This window comes from Cucurbita pepo, chromosome 10 (assembly GCF_057944985.1).
Source record: "Cucurbita pepo subsp. pepo isolate OVF chromosome 10, ASM5794498v1, whole genome shotgun sequence".
Lineage (NCBI taxonomy): Eukaryota > Viridiplantae > Streptophyta > Magnoliopsida > Cucurbitales > Cucurbitaceae > Cucurbita > Cucurbita pepo.
In genome coordinates this window covers 4973841-4994192 of record NC_141807.1, presented here as the reverse complement: position 1 = coordinate 4994192, position 20352 = coordinate 4973841, and the positions used below count along the sequence as shown (strand labels likewise).

Here is a 20352-nt window from a genome sequence, read left to right as displayed (position 1 = left end):
CCAATTTAATGCAATTTTCTCATCTCAATTCCATACCTTTTCACCTTCTGCGCTATGGAAATGGACTCCAAACCATGCTGGATGATGTGGGAAAACAAGAACAAAAAGAAGAGGAATTTAACCACTTCAATCAACCAAGCTTCATGGGAAGAAGAAGCCTTTGCTGAGGATGCTGCTGCGGGTCATCTCGGCGGCTGCGTTTGGCCCCCCAGATCCTACTCTTGTAGCTTCTGCAAAAGGGAATTCCGGTCGGCTCAAGCTCTGGGTGGTCACATGAATGTCCACCGCCGTGATCGGGCTAGATTAAAGCATCAATCTTTCAAACCCCAAATCGATCTTCAACAACACCCTAAAACAAGCCACGATTTCCTCAAGGATCAGGCCGCTGTTTGTACCAAGAGAAAGAGACCCGATCACGTGCCGGCCACTCTGGCTTTCCTTTTCCGATCAGAGGTAATTGGACTTACTCATACCTCCGTTGAGGATTTGGATCTTGAGCTCCGCCTTGGCGGCGCTAGATAAATAAAATTGCACCGCCGTGACTTTGTTATTTCTCTCTGTTTTTTTTTTTTTTTTTTTTTTTTTTTTTTTTTTTTTTTTTTTGCTGTTCTTCTGATCATGTCAGTTCTTTGTTGCTTTAACAATATTGTTCACACAAGTAAATTGAAAAAGAATTGAAAAAAAGTTAGAAAATTTCTTGCTTTCAATAAAAAAAACCCATATACATAAACATACATACATTTGTAAATTAGGTGCGTATCGATCGAAGTGAGAATATTATTGTGGAATATTTAAGAGTTCGTGTTCCATTATTTCTATAAATTTCCATTTCTTTTTTACCCATTTTTTTATTTTCTACCACGACTGTCTAGTAATAACCTTGTTACGATCTTCGTTTTCCTCGAAGATTAGGTTTAAAAAATGTGCATGGAAATATGTGAAGAACCCTCGGTAATAATATCATATAAAGGCAATGACATTTCATGTGAGATCCCATGTAAGTTGGAGAGGGAAACGAAACATTCTTTATAAGATGTGGAAACCTCCCGTAATAGGCAAGTTTTAAAATTGTGAGGCTAACGACGATACGTAACGGGTTACAGCGGACAATATCTACTAGCGGTGTGTTTGAGCGATTACAAATGGTATGCCAAGTTACTGAGTGAGGTGGGTTTGAGGGTTACAAATGGTATGTCAAGTTACGGAATGATATGCCAACAAGGATGCTAGAAATCTTTTATTAGTAGACGCATTTTACAATCTTGAAGGGAAGTCTAGAAAGAAAAGTCCAAAGAGAACAATATTGTCCAGAGAAAGTCCAAATAATATCTACGAGTGGTGGGCTTGGGGGTTATAAATGGTATGCCACATTACTAAGTAGTATGCGAACAAGTACACTGAGAACCTCTTATTAATAGACGCGTTTAAAGGAAAGTCCAAGAAAGTCCAAACAAGACAATATCTGTTGGCGGTAGGCTATGATAGATACTCGAAAACGAAACTAAACCAAACCGAGATAAAGTCGGGATGGTTGAGAACATTGATTCCCTTTTTGTGAGGGTTTAATTATAATACTCCACGCATCATCACAGATCCATTTATGAGTGTCAGTACATGAGTCCAAAGCTTTGGCAACAACTCCATGGCATCAACAATTAAGTATTACAAATACTAGAGTACGTCTTGTAATCGCCATCTCAGTCACTTTCTTGTTTCTTCTTCTGTCTCAATTTGTGCAATAAAATCTCCCATTTGCAAATTCTGCAAAACCCTCACAAGTTTCATGAAAATGGATAAATTCCAATTCCCTTACGGAACCCTAACATCACTTCTTGTTGTAATGACAGACTTTTATGCCATTTTTTGTTACCCTTGCCTCAACCCAAAACCAAACAAACAACTCATTCAATTATGCTTCAACAAATAGCTTTCTATGTATGGAAATGCAAAACCAAGAATATGCATGATTCTAGCTTCCCACAAGATAAGGATGTGTATGAGAGCATTAAACTCAATTTTATTTGTAGCACAAAAGAAAAATGCATAAGGTATCGTTAAAAACACCAAATATTTAATATAATAACCTAACCTGTCGTTACAGTAAGTATATGAATAAATTAAAACTACACACGAATATGAGGAGAATCTTTCCATATGTAAACTGTAACGGACTTAACTCAATGCAATAAAAATAAACGCAACCGTGAGTTTGAACTATTAAAGTCTGGTGGTTGTTGGAAAATAGAAAGGAAAGAAGAATAAAGATGGCAATTTTGCAGTAAAGGGTTAATAATTGAAGAATGTTTTGATGGGTGGGGAGGGGATTTTGTTTGGTACGATGCATGTGAGAGAGAAGAGAGAGAGAATGAAAGAAAAAGGGTAATGAAGAAGGAACAGTTCAGACCCGAGCACATGGGACATCACATTACATCCCGTTCATGTATTAAATTAGTTTCAAATGTCATCTAAATTATATAAAATTACCTTCAAAACCTAAGTTACTCCGCCATAATTTCATAATTTTCATATTTTATGACTATAATTAATCAGTAGATTAATGTAACCTAAAAGTAAATAAAAAGTGAAATGAAACCAAGCCGGGAATAAATATTTAAATGTAACTTTCAATAAATAATATATGAATAACATTTTCCATTTTTATTAATTTTTATTCCAGGTAAGCAAATGAGGCCTTAATAAATATTTAAATAATGAAATATTCTTAATAATTTTTTTTTTTTTTTTCTGTTAAAAAATGGGTTACAAATAGGAAGCTGGACTTGAGCCAAAATGGGCTTTCTTTTTCAGGCCTTCATTCGTGTGAGTTGATTAGACAACGAGAAAAGCGGCGAATTTTTATCAAAAGTCTTTGGTCTGAGTTGACCTTGACCGACCACAAAGCTTTGAATTTGAAAAGATCAGAAACTGGTAGTTTCCAACTAACATTCATCCAACAATAATATATAATCTCCAAAACCATAATTTAAGCCAAGAAATTGAAAGGAAAAAAACGGGGTTGAAGTTTGACCAAGCAATTGAATTCCGATCATCCACACCTTCCCCTCCGAACAATTTAAATTCAATATTTAGTTACAGCTCTTGATTTGGTCGTGTTTTTCATATTTTGATCTTTAGAGCGACCCAAAGTTTGTTCCTTTTCCTGTTCGGAATTGGAACGCCGCTCTGTCGGCCTCGCAAATCCCATCTCTCCGACCTCGTCTTCATGAGCCACCACCCAAATGTCCGGCTTTCTCCCGAGTATCGCCACCCCATTTCCATTCCCTTCTTCTTCTTCTTCTTCTTCTTCTTCTTCTTCTTCTTCCTCAATCAATCCTAAATTTCATTGCCCAGCCCCCATTTTTAGAGTCTCTTCTCACAGGCCATGGTTGTTGCCACCATGCCGTGGCTTTCAGGCACCATTAAAGGAACTACCCATCACACCCTTCAATTCTTCTTCCATGAAAAATCCCCTCCTCCTACCCTTGGGATCCTCTCCTTCGACACTGCTAAAACCATGGCTGCCCTCATTTCTCTCTACCGATCTCTCTCCGACGAAGAGATTTTCAAGCTCCGGAACGTCGTCGTACGCTCCCAAGGTGTCGCCTATTTGAATTCCAAAGACAAGGAGTTTCTTCTCAATCTCGCTTGCTCCGAGCGGCTCGAGGAATTGAACAATGCTGCCTCCTCTGTTTCTCGACTCAGCAAAAAGTGCGCCGATTTGGGCCTCGCCCGATTCGACCTCGTCTTCTCCAATATGAAAGATGGAATATTCAATTCAGTCAAATCCAATTCGGGTTTCAAGAATGTTGCTAAACTTATTGGAAGAATGGAGAAGCTGGTGTTCTCCACGGCGGAGCTTCATTCTTCTATGGAAGCTCTGTTCGAAATGGAAGCGTCGGAGAAGAAGCTGCAGAATTGGAGAACGTCGAGTCCAAATCAATACCCACCTGTGAATTTCGAAATGTTGAAGAAAAAACTGGCTACCCAGAGGAAAGACGTGAAGCATGCCAAAGAAATTTCGTTATGGAATCAGAGTTTCGATTACGCAGTCGGAATGATGACGCGACTCATCTGCGTCATATACGCGAGAATTTCCACCGTCTTCAGCCCGTATGTTCCGGAGCAGGATTGTTCTTCGTATCACAACCCACCAACTGGAATCTTCAGAGACAGATTCTGGAAGTGGAATTTCTATGGCGGACATCGAAAGTCCGGCAGCGGCGACGGCGAATATAAGTTCGAAACACAATCTGGGCCGATTCCGAAAAGGGGGAAAAAGGAATTGGTCCGATTTCCGAGTGTGATTAGAGTAAACGACGTCGCCGAATTTCGGTCCGGGGAACTCAATTCCTCGAAGTTGGAAAATAACAGAGTATACACATCAGCGCCACCAACGACGGTGGGGGGAACAGGGCTTTCATTGAACTACGCGAACGTGATACTCTTCGCGGAGCGTTGCCTGCACTCTCCGACGACGATAGGAGAAGAAGCGCGTGGGAAGTTTTACGAGATGTTGCCAGCAAAAATAAAGCAAAATTTGAGGGCTAAATTGAGAAGGAACAATTGGATGAATAAAGGAGGAGAGGAGAAAATGGGGAGCGAGAGGGATACGCAGTCGCTTGCGGCGGGGTGGAAGGAGGCGGTGGAGGACATGATGGGGTGGTTGGGTCCGTTGGCTCACGACACAATGCGGTGGCAGTCGGAGAGGAACATGGAAAAACAGAGGTTCGACACCAGTCCGACAACGCTGCTGATGCAAACGCTGCATTATTCGGACTTGGAGAAGACAGACGCCGCCATTGTAGAGATTTTGGTGGGGTTGAGTTGCATTTATAAATTTGAGAATCGGCAGACGCAAGATCACCGGAATTGTAATCAACAATAAAAAAGAGACGTTGAATTGGGTAGTTTAGTTTTAGTTTGGTTGTATATATACCTTTCTTCTTATCATATGTATACACATATACTCCATATGTTATACTTACTTCACACCTTGGTATAGATAAAACTTACTACAAGCTATCGATGACGCTATTTTTATCAACATTTTACGAACCTCTACCGGTATTTTAGTTGTTGATAAACATTAATTAATTCAATGAAGATTTAATTTCAAATATTTAATTTAATTTAATTTCAAATTTTGCCGGAGGTGAGGAAGAAGATAGGAAGGAGAAGAGAAAATTAGCATAATCATGCTTATAATAATTAACCCGAGCTTTATCAGGTAATGGATAAAGACGTAAAAGACACGACAAAATCCCCCACCGCCCCACCGTTGCTCCCCCCGTCGGGCGCCTTCCACTCGTCGGCGACGCCAATTTCTCCGTCCAAACACTGCACAATCTGCCTCATACTCGGTCGTTGCTTCGGTTCATTATTCGAACACATAACCCCCAATTTCAATACCAATGCCGCCTCAACCTCGTCGTAGTCTCCCCGGAGCTTCGGATCGACGACGGCCAAAAGCTGCCCTTCTCTGTATTTGTCCCAAACCCAATCCACTAACGTCATCTCCTCCGGCAGCGCCTTCACTTCCACTGGCCGCCGCCCACAAACCACCTCCAACATCAGAGCCCCAAACGCGTATACGTCGGAGCTCGTCGTTGGTTTCCCTGTTCTTGGCAGCTCCGGTGCCAAATAACCCAAAGTTCCGACGACTCGAGTCGTAACCGGAACAGACCCATGATCGTACACCTTCGCAAGCCCGAAATCCCCCAATCTCCCGTTCAATTCGCCGTCTAACAACACATTGCTCGCCTTCACGTCTCTGTGTATCACCACCTGTTTATACCCTTCGTGAAGATAAAGCAGAGCAGAAGCCACCCCTTTAATGATTTTGAATCTCTGTTCCCAATTCAAAATTGTTTTCGGATCGTCGAATAGATAGTTATCCAAGCTCCCATTCGCCATAAATTCGTAAACAATAAGCAGATCCTGCCTCCGCCGACACCACCCAAGCAACTGAACCAGATTCCGGTGACGGAGCCTTCCGATTGTAGCGATTTCCGTCACAAATTCCCGGAGACCCTGTTTCGAATTATAAAAAATTCGCTTCACGGCGATTTCTGTTTTCGAAACCGGAAGGGTTCCTCTGTATACTTTCCCAGATCCACCAAACCCAAGAATCTCCTTCTCGCTGAAATTTCTAGTACCCTTTTTGAGTTCTCTATAGGAATATCGATGGGGTCCCATTTGAAGCTCCCACAGCTCGATTTCATTAGATTTCTTATGCTTCCTTAAGAAATAAATACCAAAAGCGAAAACAGAGATCGCTAAAAAACTCGCCGCTGTTACAGACAAATAAACAGAGAGACTGATTTTCGCCCCTGTTTTCCTCTGTTTGGGTAATGGAAGCGAAGAGAGCTCAAGATCTCGAGCTTCGCCATTAATGGCGAAACTCCACCCCAAAATATACTGCGAGCTATAAGCCAGTATACCCGTTGAAGCAGTAAATCCAATGTACATTTCTTCATAAAAAATTGACGAAAGATCCACTCTGTACGACAGAAGTGGCTTTCTGGGTTTTGAAGAAAAAGGGGAAATCGTAACATTGAGAGTAAATTCACGAGAATCATAATCAATCCAAGCTTTAACAGGCTTCCCACTTTTGAGAGTCAGATTATGAAGCTGACCAGAATCATCAAAATAAGCAGCATGTTTAGAGACATTGGAAATCAAGCTATTTAAATCGATACCCACATGATTGTTGTCGATGTCTTTAACCTCAACAGTCTGGATGGTATCGAATTCAACCGCGAAGATATGGGTTGAGGGTTTTCTGTTGAAGAGGCCGAGATACGTTTGTGAAAGAGCACCGAGATTTTTAGAAGGTACGATAGCGAAAGTGAAGCCATGGCCGACATAGTTATTGTCCTCGGGGATGATACAGAAGGCAAAACAGGTGGAGAAAGAAAAAGCTTTGCCGTTGCTACTACCGCCGTGTGCGGCGGCGGAGGAGTTTTTGAATTGAATTGGAGAGGCGTAAAAGGCCTGGCCGATGATATCAGGGCCATAATTGGTGAGCCTCAAAACTCCATTGTTCTCGATTCCTGCATATTGCTTCAAAGTCAAGTTGGTGGATACATTGAATCCAGGATAGAACAGTTGGGTGTGCTGAGACAGCGTTTGGGTGGACAGGAAAATTAGAGCAGAGAAAATTGTGATGAACAAAACAGAGGATACCATGATCTAGAAATTAAGGTTTGATGGTAGGGAAAGGAAGGGTGGTTTATTGGTCCATCAAAAAGGACAATGATGAACATCCAACAAAATTCATCAGTAGAATCTTAAGTTAGGACGGAGTTGAGAAGGTCGTTCTTAGCTGGTATCGCATTTTCAACCGAAATTTTTCGATCTGTTTCGGGTAAGTCTCTGCCTCTCTGAATATTAAATAGACATCTATAGCTATAACAGTATTTTGATTTTAAATGAATTTTGATATTGATAACAAAAATTTTAAATTTATTTATTAAATTTTTAATATATATTTCTCAAAAAATTTGATCACCACAAATATTTTATCTATATTTCTTTTAAATTTATGTTAGCTCACTACTACATACACCACTGACGTGGACTTCTCTCCGTTCGCTTTCTTTCCTTCCTTTGTACGAGAACCACGTATCATATTATTGAAAGTTGAAGGACTCAGACTGCTCGGATGGACTATTAATTGAAAACGTGCCTTTTTTCTATCACCTAATCTGTTCCGTAAAAGAGTTTATGTATTTGCATGAGCCCTATAAATTTGACTCTGTCGTCTGTACTCAAACTAATTTCTTTTCGACCGACCATCGTAAAAGAGTTTATGTTTTGGATTGATTTTGGTGCGAAGAAGATTGTGGAAATAAATAAATAAATAAATAATTGTTTATAAAATGTGGGAGAAACAAATGTAAATGCAATAAAGGCAAAAAGAATTATGTCCACTTATTTCATAAGAAAGAAATTAAATTTGGAGTGAGAAATGAAGTGACATTTCACCAAATTTAGTCGCACAAGGGTTACATGATTCCATGAAGTGAACACGTCAAACACTAAGGGACCATTTGAAGTGTGAAAATTATTCGTTTTTTGTCCCGAAAATTCTAATGAATGACCACGAGTGGTGGTCGGTGGTCCGAGGAAAATTTCGTTCTCTATTTTGTTCTATGATTATGAAGTATAAGATTAAATTTTTTTATATTTAAAATGATAATTGATGTCTTATCTATTGAACTATACGATATAATAAACTTTCTAATCAATAATAATGGTCTCCATTATTTAGTCATTGTACGAACTTTCGTGTGCCACTGGAATTCATATGAGGCCACTTTCAATGGTTCTCGGGATGTTCACAACTTTCATGATGAGAATTTAGGTGATTTTCATCTTAGGCTTCAATTACATTACATAAAAGAAGCTGGCCACATCCACTCGGGTCACTGTTTTCGCCTCTTTAAGCCTTGAGAATTGATGTGAGTTTTTGTAATGGCCCAAGTTCATTGCTATTTGATATTGTTTGTTTTAGCTAGTTACTTATCATTATTAGTCTCACGATTCTAAAATCTGTATATTACGGAAAGATTTTCATACCCTTGTAAGAAATATTTCATTCCTTTCTCCGATCGAGGTAGGCTCTCACAATCCACCTCCTTTGGGGGCTAAGTGTCCTCGCTGGCATAACGCTCGGTGTCTAGTTCTGATACCATTTGTAATAGCCCAAGTCCACTGCTTGTAGGTATTATCCGCTTTGGTCCGTTACGTATCGTCATCAGCCTTACAGTTTTAAAACACATCTACTATGGAGAGGGTCTAGTCCTACTCCAACCACTGCCTCGCATTGTCCAATGACTGACTCTAATACTATTTGTAATGGTCCAAGCCCACCACTAGCTCATATTGTCTGGTTTAGTACGTTGCGTATCATCGTCAGCCTCATAGTTTTAAAATGCGTCTATTAGGGAGAGGTTTCTACACCTTTACAAGAAATGTTTTGTTCTCGTTTCCAACCGATACGAGATCTCACAATTAACTCCCTTAGGGACCTAGTGTCATTGCTGGCACACGGCTCAACATCGGGCTCTGATACCATAGGTAACCGTCCAAGCCCACCCGATATTCACCCAAATAGTAGGTATCAATGCTTTTTATAAGCACCAAGAAGTTATGTGGATTGAAGTGATCTTTCCCATATGAAGATTGGATGTGTGGGAACAATAATGGCCCATTTATGGATAACTGCCGCCTCACACTGCACTTACTCTCAAATAATGGCTCTCATGCATAACTTACACTGTTCATTCTTCAACTTGACCCTCTCTTCAATTACATTTTTTACCATTACCATTACCTGGTAGTTGAGATATTCCAACAGATGAACAAAATAACTCCCCTCGAGTATCTCGGTAACCGCTGTTTCGGGCTGCGTCGAGATATCAATTTAACCATTAACGTGAATGAAAGAAGGAGTGATGAGAGATTTTTTCGTGTTAACTAAATAGGATTGGAGACGAGATTATATTCTCCATTCTCGTCTCCATCCTGTCCCCACCTAAATCCTCATCCCGCCCAGTCCCCCTCACTCTTTATATATATATAGTTTCAATTTACTAAATATAGTTTCTGAAGATTTAAATATAATCTAGCAAATATATCTCTATCAAATTTTTATGAAATATGTTCACTTCTAAGCATTGAGATTGAAATCTTGAAGCAAAACATTTTGAAAAGTAAGGCATTATTGATTCTAATACATTTTGAAATGATTGAGGCAGAAGTATGAGCAATTGGGAAAGAAGTGATTGATTTGAGGTGGAGCTGTCAATTGAGTACTTGAACACAGCAGCTTTGATTTCTGAGCCACAAGTGGTATTTTTCAGAGCTTCATTACTTCAATTTTCAGGGCTTTGTAAGGGCCCAACGCCAACCAGCATACCCCTCGTGCTCTCACGTAATTGATACCAAAAACAATTATCCCAAAACTTACGCTCATTAACCCATTTCATGTGGGAGATGCCTTCTTCCTCCTCCTTAATTCCTCTCTCTCAATCCTTACAGCTTTATAAATTCCCCATTTGCATTGTCTCTGCACTTGCAGTGTCCTCTGTTTCTACCAATGGAAGGTTTGCTCTGCGATGAGGATTGGCTTTCAACTTCAGCTGACACTCATGGGAAGAACCTGAGTTTGGTGTGTGTAGGTGCCAAGGAAGATGAAGATGAAGAGCAGGCGGCTGTGTCGATTTGCATGGAGAAGGAGATGAGTTACATGCCTGAACCCCATTATAAGGAGTTTCTTGAAACTCAGGATCTTGTTTTTGTGAGGCTCACATGTATTCAATGGCTTCTCAAGGTCGAATTTTGATCGTTTTCAGTTCTTTCTTTTCATCATTTTCAATTCTAACGAGTTTTAGTTTTATGATTCAGTGTAGAAATCGATGGAATCTCTCCCATGGAACTGTTTTTCTGGCTGCAAATTACCTGGATCGCTTCATATCCAAGAACAGAACCAAAGTAAGCACATCTCTTCCCATTTGTGTTGTGATGGGTTTGGATTACAAACTTGAATTTCCCATCTGGGTATTGCTTTTTTCAACCGTTCTATCTTATTCATGTTCAAAATTACGAATCTCTATAATGGTACGATATTGTCCACTTCAAGCATGAGTGTTCATGATTTTCTGTTTAGTTTTCCTAAAAGCTCTAACCAATGAAGATAGTATTCCTTAAAGTCATTTTTTACTTCATTGTCTACTACACCTTCGAGGCTCACAACTTCTTTATTTGACACTTGAGGATTCTATTGACATAACTAAGTTAAGAATATGACTTTGATATCATATCAATGGAGATAGTATTCCTTACCTATAAACTCAATTGAAATGGCAGGAATGGAAGGATTGGATGGTTGAATTATTGGGCGTTGCATGCTTATCCGTAGCCTGCAAGTTCCACGAGACCTATCCTCCAACTTTGACTCAAATTCAGGTAACTTTTCTTAAAACGGCTAAATTAATAAAAATATCCTTAAATTTTCAAAAGTTTGATATCGAAAGTTCGCTGGACGTGGAATATTATTGAAGATGGAGGATTATATGGATCATGTGTTCGATGAAAGCTCGATAGAAAGAATGGAGGTGACATTGCTAAAGGCATTGGATTGGCATCTCTGTTGCCCAACACCTTATGCTTACATTCACCTTTTGGGTCTCAATTTGGAGTCTTCGCTATTGATGGCGAACATCACAGAGCTGCTTGTTGGCGCTGTGTTGGATCATAGGCTCATGCCTTTCAAGCCAAGCTTAATTGCCCTCTCCACAATTTGGTGCTCTTTAGACTTGCTTCCTCCCATCACTTCTCAACCCTCTCTTTCATATTTTATGTGGCTCTTCAACCACCCCCATAAGGTAGATTACATAACATGATCGCGTTCTTCGTATCGAACTCGGATGGTTATATTTGATTGATAATTTTATGTGGTGTGGAACTAAATTATGTAGGATGAGATGATGAAATGTCGTGCGGTTTTGGAAGCAGTTCAATCTTCTCGCTGCCCTCAAAGCCCGACATCCGTGTTAATGAAGGACCATAGCTATTGAAGTGGAGAGAGCCAAATGGATCATTTCTTAAAGTTAATAATTAAGGTCTCGTTTAATAGTGGTTTTTCTAGTCTCTTTAAAAAAAAAAAAAAAAAAAAAAACATTTTATTTGTTTGGCTAATTTCAAAACAAAAACTACTCCTTTTATCTAAAAAATTTGCTTAGATTTTGAAAATATTTTATAAGGTAGATGGAAAATAAATGTAATGAATATCGAGACCTAATTTTCATTAGTCTACATATTTATGTGGAAAATTGCACAAATTACAGGATCGTTACAATTGAACTCTTAGATTTACATAATTACGTAATTGGTTGAAGCTATATTTATGTGACAAAACTGGTAGGTGTAATCTTATTGAAAAAAAAAAAAAAAAAAGTGGATTATTGTTCTTCATGTAGAATTTAAAAATAAATAATCCCATAAAGTAAGAACCTTAATTATTTCAAATTATATCTAAAGCTTACCATTTACTTTAATTTTGTTCTTTAATGTAGCCAAAATTTGGTAGAGGATATAAAGAAAAGGTTTAAGATTTGATGCCACGTCATTTTAAAGCTACTCTTTCATTTTTAATTTCACATAAATATTTTTAATATATACACATAATAAAACAATAAAATTATGTTAGAAGTAGAATTTATAAACTTAGTTTTATAAATTAGAATACCAAAAATAGGATGGTTATTTGCCTAATTGATTTTTTTTTTAAATAAAAAACTTCGTTGTGAAATTCAACTAATAATTCAAATGTTACTAGAAATGAAACATTGGTTACAAGTGTGTGGAAACCTCTTATTAGCAGAAGTGTTTTAAAACCGTGAGGTTGATGATAATACGTAACGAACCAAAACGAACAATATCTACTAACAATGGCTTCGGACAATTACAAATGATATCAGAGCTAAACATCGACCCCCAAGGGATGGAGTGTAAGATCCCACGTCGGTTTACACCTCTCCTTAGAAAACTGCATTTTAAAATATGAGAACGGTTCTAAAGAAATTTCGAGAAAACCACATTTTTCAAAAACCAAAAACTAAAGTCGCCATGAGACGAGATAAAAAGCGGTTGCATTTCGGGTCCACCCGAAGTAGCTAGTGTGGACCCGGGTAGGGAGCTTTAGGTTGATTAGTCCTCCCTTCTCTCATCAAGGCTAGAAAATTGTTATATGTTCCTTCCCTTCTTTGTCATTGTTCATAAAGAAAGATAGAATCAATTTGATGTTGAACATAAATCCACCCATCCCAATTGTCTTTACAAAAAGAAAAGGGGAAAAAAAGAGATGTTTGAACCACAACCTCAGAAAAATATACAGCAAATTATAAGAAAAGAAAACTAGGCATGTTCTAAGATTCAAAATGGACGTGTCTTGGACACTAATCCAACTACTCTAGTGGGTTAACCCATTATACTAATTCACGATGTGGGAGAGAGACACAGATCTTGTTATGGGGGGGGGGGGGGGGGGGAAAGAAAGCCCCATTCACAAGAAATGAATATTGCCCTTTTATCTGTATACGAAATGGGGATAATCCTTCAGTAATGCCCATTTTCAACTTCATTCTGATCTAAAGCTTTGTGATGCCATGGCAACTGTTTCCCTTCTCATCTCTGTGCTTCTCTGCTTATCAATGCCTTTCTTCATGATTAGTACTACTCTCTCCTTCTCCTATCTTCAATACAATGTCTTCTTTTTCCAAAATGCCGTAGAAATGTACTAATTCGTGTTCATTTTGTGCAGATGCGGAACAAATTATCATAGTCAACAACTGTAACGAAAGCGTATGGCCGGGGATTCTTGGCGGTGCTGGGCAGAACACGCCCAAAGAGGGTGGGTTTCTACTTGGAAGCGGCCAGGAAGTAGTCATTGACGTGCCGGACAAATGGTCGGGGAGGATATGGGGCAGACAGGGCTGCAACTTTGACTCGAATGGTAAAGGCTCGTGTGAGACGGGCGACTGCGGTGGGCGGCTACATTGTGGAGGAGTTGGGGGTGAGCCGCCAGCCACGTTGGTGGAAATGACACTTGGGTCGTCCACATCGGCCCTGCATTTCTATGATGTGAGTTTGGTGGATGGGTTCAACTTGCCAGTGTCGATGAAGCCGGTGGGGGGAGGGATTGGGTGTGGGGTGGCGTCTTGCGAGGTTGATGTGAACATTTGTTGTCCATCGACGCTGGAGGTGAGAAGGGGCAGCAAGGTGGTGGGCTGCAAGAGCGCTTGCTTGGCTATGCAATCGGCAGAGTATTGCTGCACGGGACAATATGCAAATCCAAATACTTGCAAGCCTACTCTGTTCGCTCACTTGTTTAAAGCCATATGCCCCAAGGCTTATAGCTACGCTTTTGATGATTCCTCCAGTCTTAATAGGTGCAGGGCTTCTCGTTATGTCATTACTTTTTGCCCTCCTCAATTATAGATGGCTCTTAGGCTAAGTCTTTTGTGCATTTTTAGTTCATCGCTAAGGTTTTGTTTTTCCTAGCTTAAGCAACTGTAATGGGAAAATCCTTCTATCAATGGGAAAGAATTTTCGTTAGTTCTACAACTGTGAAGTTGCTACTTTTGAACTCTCCTTTTATATATTCTTACGTTCACAGCACATGATCTTTGATTCTAAATCCAACAAGTCGCAAAACTAGAATTCTATCACAAAGCAATTGCTAGTAAATATCTCAGAAAGGTATAAAACTACATCAAAACCTTGACCATAATAAAGAAAGGAGTGATGTTGCCGCTACCAGCTTGATGTTCCAGACATCGACCGCCTCAGTTGCTGCCTAAGTTCAACCATGGCAGCATTGTAGTCACAGAGGAAGGGGAAAGCAAGATCATTGAACTGGTGTGGAAATTACTAAATGTACAGCTTAAATTATGAAGTCGAATCCACGTTTCCATTTGTATTCGCTGCGGAACTGGAAGTAACATCTCTAGCCTCGGGTGCGGGTGCAGGTGCAGCTGCAGGTGCAGGACCTAAGCCCAGCAATAAAGGAGTTTCTTTCTTTTCAGTTTTAGGACTTGTATCAGCCGGAGGCCTTTCCGACCAAGCTCTCAGAGGAGGTTCAAAATGCTTACTAGCAACATCAGGAGGTGGTTCATCCTCCCCAGGAAGAACAAGAAGGCCCTTTTCACGGAGAGATGATGGTTCTTTGTAGCAGGTATTCCAGAGTGAATCAACAAGCTGCCTTTCTTCCCTAGCTGCCGCAAGATCTTCAGGTGACAGTAAACTGATTCCCTTTATCCGCTCCTCAAGAAGCTGTTTTAACTTGTCATCATCTTCACCTAATCCTCCACCATTCTCACCTGTCTTATCCTTGGCAAGTTCAAGGAGGCCACGAAGAGCAGCCTCCCGTACATCAGCATCATCACTGGATGCAAGGTGTAGCATAATGCGAGGAAATCCGAGCTCATTCACGATGTGGCAATCTGAAGCATTTTCAAGCAGCAGGTAATGGATCAAGTAAAGGGCTTTCCTGAAAAAACAAAGAAACATACTCGATCAATTAAAAAAGCTATTCCCCGATCAAAGGGAAGTACACGATTGGCAATTCGAACCAAAGAATTTATTGCAACAAATTATGAACATCTTTATTATATTTATTCCTATAGCCGCTCAAACCCCCCATGAGGAAATTGGATTTTCTCAAAGTTGTGTGGGCAAGATGGTTGAAGGTGATCTGTTGTCACGATTAATCATACTTACCTTTGAAATCTCACACTCTCGGAGCCAAGAGCATCTCTCAGGCCTGCATAACCATTTGCAAGTCGGAATGCAGTAATACCAGGTTTGTTGTGTCGAATTAAAGCTGCAGAGAAAGCAGCCAAAGGGGGGAAAAACAAAACGGAAGCCAATGTCAGCAACCTATACGAAAGCCTCCAGGCCTAAACAGAGATACAAATTGAACACTTCTTCACAAAAAGGAATCTATGTACTTACAGGATATAGCACCAAGAGCTTTGGTCCGAGCAGTGACATCGGGGTCGGAAGAAAAGTTTAATAGGAGCGACTCTAAACCATTCAATTCCATCACCAGTTGTTGACTTCGTGGATTATTTTGAACAATAGTGGTCACGACTTCTGCAGCTTTGGCTCGAATATTTGCATGGGAATTCTTAAGAAACCCAAGAAGCGGATGCAACCCACCGATAGAGTGGAGGTCTGTCAGCGCAATATAATTGATGTGAAGAGGACGATAAATAATTTTACTCAAAGAAGTGATACCATAAACTCAATAGCGATATTTTTATTCTGGAAGAAAGTTCATCAATAACCATTCCACAATTCATAAACCCTTGCTAAGAAAGTAACATCTCGAAACCCATTCAAAGTCAATAATTGCTACATTAGTTGTTATGGGAGACAGTATGCCAGAAACTACACCAACTTCTCCCTTTCCTTATTGCATGATATACAAAACTAGGTGCCTAACCTAATAGCAATCAACCTGGGGCAATGAAAATCCCTGTCCATCGCAAAAGCGTGTAGAAATTACAAGGACCATGCTCAATTGAGGGAAAATTGTAGATTCTACCAAGTGATTTTCCCCTTCAACAAATGAAGGCATATCAAGCTTCCTCGGTTGGAATCATAGAAACAATCCCCATCTGCCCAACAATTATTCTATTTATTCAATAAAAAAAGTACTTTACCATTAGCCATGTCAATCGACTCAACATGCTCTTGTAGCTCATCAAGCATATCTGCAAGAATCAAAAAAATGGAACGAAATAATTTAGGAAATGTCCTTGAAGAGGAAATAGAACCCCTGCACGGGTAGACGGGGGTGAAGGAAAGTTCTGAAAATGGAAGTACCTTCAATATCTTCTGGATTAACACCTTGAGCTTCCAAGACTTGCTCAGGAGTCTGCATCACTTGGGTTATCTCTTTCATGCGCTTAATAACATCAACACTCTGGGATTGCATTGCTTCCATAAACCATCTCCGATCCTCCTCACTGGAAAAAAGACGTAATTCAATACCATCTTTTAAGAAATTACGCAGAAAACATATCGCCCAAAACAGATAAACCTAACCACGGCCACAGAACATAATCTGAAACCAAGGTTCACACCTTCAAAATCAGCAACAACAATAGTAGAATGCACGAACATGGTAACACAATTCTGGATATCGATTGCTATGCTAAAAAAAATACAAGAATACGACTTAAATGTGATCGCATGAATCAATTCCATTACTGAAATGGTAGGTTTAAGCAAATAACGTTTTCTTCCAGCTAAATAATTCTTATTGCTGTTCGCAACTCAAACAACTTTTAAAGTAACATCCACCACATACACAGAATGCAAAAGCTCCCTAACAGCTTCAACAGCAAGAATCCGGCAAAGCCAACAATAACAGACACAAAGGCGAGTAACAGATCTTAGTTCTTGATTAATCGACAAGTCAAGAGAGAGAGAGACAGAGAACCTCAAATTACGATTAGGGCGAGTTCCGTCGGAGTGAGCGAGACTCCATTTGAGCAACCCATCCCAGTTGGGACCGTCTTTCGCCATAGCCGTCTAGCAATCGAAGGAATCCCTAAATACTCGAGATAATAGACGATGGATTAATCTGCAGTGAAGTACAAAATTCAGGGATGGTACGAATGAAAGTGCGAAGACGGCAAGGTCGATCTTATATAAAAGAAACGCGGCAAGCTGATGATTCGGGAACCCTCTTCATCCTTCGGTTCAGGAACTGCATCTGTATTGGATCAATTCATCAATATAAAAGCTTTTCATGACTTTTCTCCTTTCCTATATTTTCGAAACTTCCACTAATATTCTTAATTTTTCAAAAATGTCTCAAAATATTTTATCTTAATTTTAGACATAGTTAATATTTTAAAACATTTTAATAATATTTTTAAAATATCTTAAATTTTTTAATTTTTTATTAATATCCTCCTATTTTAAAAAACAAAATTAAAAATAAATATCATCAATTGAATCTATATATAATGTATATGGTCAAATAAAATAATTAATTTCCGCTAACTATGTTCTATCAATTCATTACCTAATCATACAAAATATGTCCTTAAAACGATAAGATTAGTGGAGAAATTTATTTATTCTTTTAGCTCTAAAGAGATAATAATAGTTTAACTAATTGAGTAGTGTCGTCAAAATTAATAATTAACTTTATAAATTATTGTTAAAGTATGATTATTTATTCTTCAAATTTAATATTATAATTAACTTTATAAATTATTGTTGAAGTATTGATTATTTATTCTTCAAATTTAATATTTTGTATAGTTTCATCTTAATTTGATGTAGATACAAAATTGAAATTTACATAAAATTATATGTTTATATTGATTGATCCCCTGAAAAGTTTAAAAAAAAAATTAAAAAAAAAAAAGAGAAAGGAGGAAAAATGGATAGGGAGAGTGTGTACAGTCCACATGTGCCGTCAGAAGAAGGCAGGAAAATGCGTGCCAGTCGCACATCCGACGACAGCCAAGAAGGTTGTATCATGATAAGACGACGTCGTCGCAGAGCATCGAGACAAGCATTGGGAGGAATCATGTGCATTCTGCTTCCTCGGCCTCAGCCAGGTGCCATCGGAAGGATTAAACAAGAAACATAAAAACAGAGATAGATAAATACGACGCATAAACAAATACTAAAATTAAAATATTATTCTCAAAGTCCTCGAATCCTACCTCTCCTCCCACTCTCCCACTTTCCTTTTATTTATCGAACGCCATCCAAACCAGATGCCTCCGGTTCTTGCCTTCCCCTCCCATTTCCATCTCTCTTTCTTCTCCGACGATGGACCAAAAGAACCACCCCAACCACCCCAACCACCCCCGCCATCATCCATCTCACGGTGGCACTCACAGGTACGTCCTACATCTCTCTCAACCTTTCTCTCTGCTTTGGCCGCCATGGCTGTCTGTGAACCAAGCTGGTGCAAAACATATTGAAAATAAACACAGATCTTGAAGCTTCTGCCTTTATGTGCAGTTTCTTGATGGGTTGAGTTCTGGGTTTGTTTGTTTCTTAGAAGTTTCACTCTCTTTCTCTCTGTTTTCTGCATTTTGTTTGTGTTTTGAGGGGGAGCTTTGATCTTTTAGGGGGAAAATTGGCTTCCTATGCCTAATCTAACTTATAATCATGGTTTTCTAGTGGCCTGGCCTGGCTGATAATCATGGTTTCAGTGCCTTTTTTGGGGGGTAGGATTGGATGTCTTGTCTATCTCTTAGAAATTTAGATTAAAAGAAACGACAAAATCATTATCTAAGGGCTTCTTCAATTTCCAAGATAAGGAAGAAACATAGAACTTTAGATCAGCGCTAAAATACTATGCAATGAAACTTGTAATTATTGTAATTAAACCGACCTCAATGGACGTACTAAGAAAAATTCAAATTCTTGCAGCTTCCCTGACTTTCAACCATGGGATACTGAAAGCTTTGATGTAAAGAAGAAAAGAAAACTACTGTTTGAGCAACTAAGTTTACCCACACCTAAGCTACCATGTTGGGGTCCAAGTTCAAGTTCGATTAGCTTTCCCTATGGAGAAGATAGCTTCAAGTTCAACAAAAAACGCCCAAAAGAAGAAGGAGAAAGCAGCCTTTCAAAAATGGCAACAGAAGGAAAGGATATGTCCACAGAAGAGGTTCGAATACAGGGTGAGAAAGATGGTATCAAAGATAAGTTGGACCTAAACTATGGCCATGAGGAAGATCTATTGGAATTTGGAAACCATGGAAATTCCAGCATTTATGAGCAATGTTGCAGTGACAGTACTCAAAATTTGCTCCTCCCCACAGACTTCAAGCATGACTTTGTTTTGTCATCTGGGAGATGGAGCATAGACCCAGGTATTGAAATTCTCAGTTCATATTTGCATGTTATGTAACGATTTAAATGAAGTAAGTGGCAAAATTCAATGATGGAATTAAGATTTAAACCAGAGATCAAAACGGTTCAAGAGATGACATCAGGGATCATAGGATTTCTTTTTCTTTTTTTTCGTTTCTTTTTTCACAAAATTTGTGATGTTGGGTGAGTTTTATATTTTTTCCATACACAAATTAGATCTGAATCATTCAAATATGCAGAGGCAGAGTCCAAGATTATCACACCAACAATTGATCGAGAGTTTGAGCAGTACTTTTCTGGGATTTTGCCCCTGGATCCCTGATGTTTAACATCTTGAATCTCTATATCCACTTTCAATGAATTTGAAGTGTGCGTGTGCGTTTGCTTGTTCTTTAAGATGAAAGAATTTCAGCAAGTGTAATACAATTCAATTCAAGTGATGTGTGCAAATGAGATTCTACCGAACTGGTTTATGCAATCCAATTATTTGGTCTAACAGTTCCAAACTAATTCTCATTCACAACACATATATTGAAGTTTTGCCTACAAGAAATCAAGTTCTAAATCTATACCCTATGAAGAACAATAAACCGCCAAATTTCACGGACGGAGGATCCAAAATGACGGAAGAAATAAACGAATCGATCCAACAGATAAAATTTCAAATATGTTATAAATTTGACGAATCGAATACCGTGATGCATCTAAACACAAGCTTCACATCGTGATGAAGGCGGCATGGAAAACAAAGCATCGAGATCGGGAGGGTGGAAATACCCGCTCGTCGGTGGAGGCTGCTTCCGACCAGTGACCGCTTTCTTCTTCGGCGGTGCCGGGCATTTGGATGCCGCCGGAATTCTAAAAGCGCAGTTCCTCGGCGTCAGACATTCGTTGCCATTCGTAGCGGATCTCGCATCGGTCTTCTCCATT

The 20352-nt window shown here is 39.3% G+C and overlaps 7 protein-coding genes across 7 annotated transcripts; 5 read left to right on the top strand and 2 right to left on the bottom strand.

The window, feature by feature from the left end:
* Positions 1–54: 54 nt before the first annotated feature.
* Positions 55–522, top strand: LOC111804202 (uncharacterized). The gene has a single exon (XM_023688924.2). The coding sequence runs from the start codon at positions 55–57 to the stop codon at positions 520–522; it is 468 nt and encodes a 155-aa protein (XP_023544692.1).
* A 2436-nt stretch (positions 523–2958) lies between these two features.
* Positions 2959–5044, top strand: LOC111803729 (protein PSK SIMULATOR 1-like). The gene has a single exon (XM_023688254.2). The coding sequence runs from the start codon at positions 3383–3385 to the stop codon at positions 4883–4885; it is 1503 nt and encodes a 500-aa protein (XP_023544022.1). The 5' UTR covers positions 2959–3382; the 3' UTR covers positions 4886–5044.
* A 123-nt stretch (positions 5045–5167) lies between these two features.
* LOC111804498 (L-type lectin-domain containing receptor kinase S.4) lies at positions 5168–7409 on the bottom strand. Its single transcript, XM_023689327.2, has one exon. The coding sequence runs from the start codon at positions 7186–7188 to the stop codon at positions 5224–5226; it is 1965 nt and encodes a 654-aa protein (XP_023545095.2). The 5' UTR covers positions 7189–7409; the 3' UTR covers positions 5168–5223.
* A 2589-nt stretch (positions 7410–9998) lies between these two features.
* LOC111804509 (putative cyclin-D7-1) lies at positions 9999–11898 on the top strand. Its single transcript, XM_023689339.2, has 5 exons — positions 9999–10336; positions 10411–10497; positions 10873–10971; positions 11067–11390; positions 11484–11898. Exons 1-5 carry the CDS (start codon positions 10103–10105, stop codon positions 11580–11582), a joined length of 843 nt encoding a protein of 280 aa, XP_023545107.2. The 5' UTR covers positions 9999–10102; the 3' UTR covers positions 11583–11898.
* A 1154-nt stretch (positions 11899–13052) lies between these two features.
* On the top strand, positions 13053–14130 carry LOC111804183 (thaumatin-like protein). The gene is made up of 2 exons (XM_023688902.2): positions 13053–13236; positions 13328–14130. Exons 1-2 carry the CDS (start codon positions 13173–13175, stop codon positions 14002–14004), a joined length of 741 nt encoding a protein of 246 aa, XP_023544670.2. The 5' UTR covers positions 13053–13172; the 3' UTR covers positions 14005–14130.
* Positions 14123–17322, bottom strand: LOC111804182 (uncharacterized). The gene is made up of 6 exons (XM_023688901.2): positions 17015–17322; positions 16396–16538; positions 16233–16283; positions 15520–15741; positions 15286–15388; positions 14123–15055 (listed from the first exon to the last, which is right to left on the bottom strand). Exons 1-6 carry the CDS (start codon positions 17098–17100, stop codon positions 14455–14457), a joined length of 1206 nt encoding a protein of 401 aa, XP_023544669.2. The 5' UTR covers positions 17101–17322; the 3' UTR covers positions 14123–14454.
* A 621-nt stretch (positions 17323–17943) lies between these two features.
* On the top strand, positions 17944–19887 carry LOC111804150 (protein FAR-RED-ELONGATED HYPOCOTYL 1-LIKE-like). Its single transcript, XM_023688856.2, has 3 exons — positions 17944–18437; positions 18976–19421; positions 19662–19887. The coding sequence occupies exons 1-3, from the start codon at positions 18367–18369 to the stop codon at positions 19742–19744; spliced, it is 600 nt and encodes a 199-aa protein (XP_023544624.2). The 5' UTR covers positions 17944–18366; the 3' UTR covers positions 19745–19887.
* The last annotated feature ends 465 nt before the right edge of the window (positions 19888–20352 follow it).

Bases quoted from the DNA above. Each gene is read 5' to 3' on its own strand.
- LOC111804183 (XM_023688902.2), top strand. From the start codon at position 13,173: ATGGCAACTGTTTCCCTTCTCATCTCTGTGCTTCTCTGCTTATCAATG. The intron at 13,237-13,327 runs GTACTACTCTCT...CATTTTGTGCAG, and splicing joins AATGCCTTTCTTCATGATTA to ATGCGGAACAAATTATCATA.
- LOC111804150 (XM_023688856.2), top strand. From the start codon at position 18,367: ATGGACCAAAAGAACCACCCCAACCACCCCAACCACCCCCGCCATCAT. The intron at 18,438-18,975 runs GTACGTCCTACA...AAATTCTTGCAG, and splicing joins TCTCACGGTGGCACTCACAG to CTTCCCTGACTTTCAACCAT. The intron at 19,422-19,661 runs GTATTGAAATTC...TCAAATATGCAG, and splicing joins GAGATGGAGCATAGACCCAG to AGGCAGAGTCCAAGATTATC.
- LOC111804509 (XM_023689339.2), top strand. From the start codon at position 10,103: ATGGAAGGTTTGCTCTGCGATGAGGATTGGCTTTCAACTTCAGCTGAC. The intron at 10,498-10,872 runs GTAAGCACATCT...TTGAAATGGCAG, and splicing joins TATCCAAGAACAGAACCAAA to GAATGGAAGGATTGGATGGT. The intron at 11,391-11,483 runs GTAGATTACATA...TAAATTATGTAG, and splicing joins TCTTCAACCACCCCCATAAG to GATGAGATGATGAAATGTCG.
- LOC111804498 (XM_023689327.2), bottom strand. From the start codon at position 7,188: ATGGTATCCTCTGTTTTGTTCATCACAATTTTCTCTGCTCTAATTTTC.
- LOC111804202 (XM_023688924.2), top strand. From the start codon at position 55: ATGGAAATGGACTCCAAACCATGCTGGATGATGTGGGAAAACAAGAAC.
- LOC111804182 (XM_023688901.2), bottom strand. From the start codon at position 17,100: ATGGCGAAAGACGGTCCCAACTGGGATGGGTTGCTCAAATGGAGTCTC. The intron at 16,539-17,014 runs GTTCTCTGTCTC...TCTTTTTTCCAG, and splicing joins CGCCCTAATCGTAATTTGAG to TGAGGAGGATCGGAGATGGT. The intron at 16,284-16,395 runs GTACTTCCATTT...TGATTCTTGCAG, and splicing joins TAATCCAGAAGATATTGAAG to ATATGCTTGATGAGCTACAA.
- LOC111803729 (XM_023688254.2), top strand. From the start codon at position 3,383: ATGGTTGTTGCCACCATGCCGTGGCTTTCAGGCACCATTAAAGGAACT.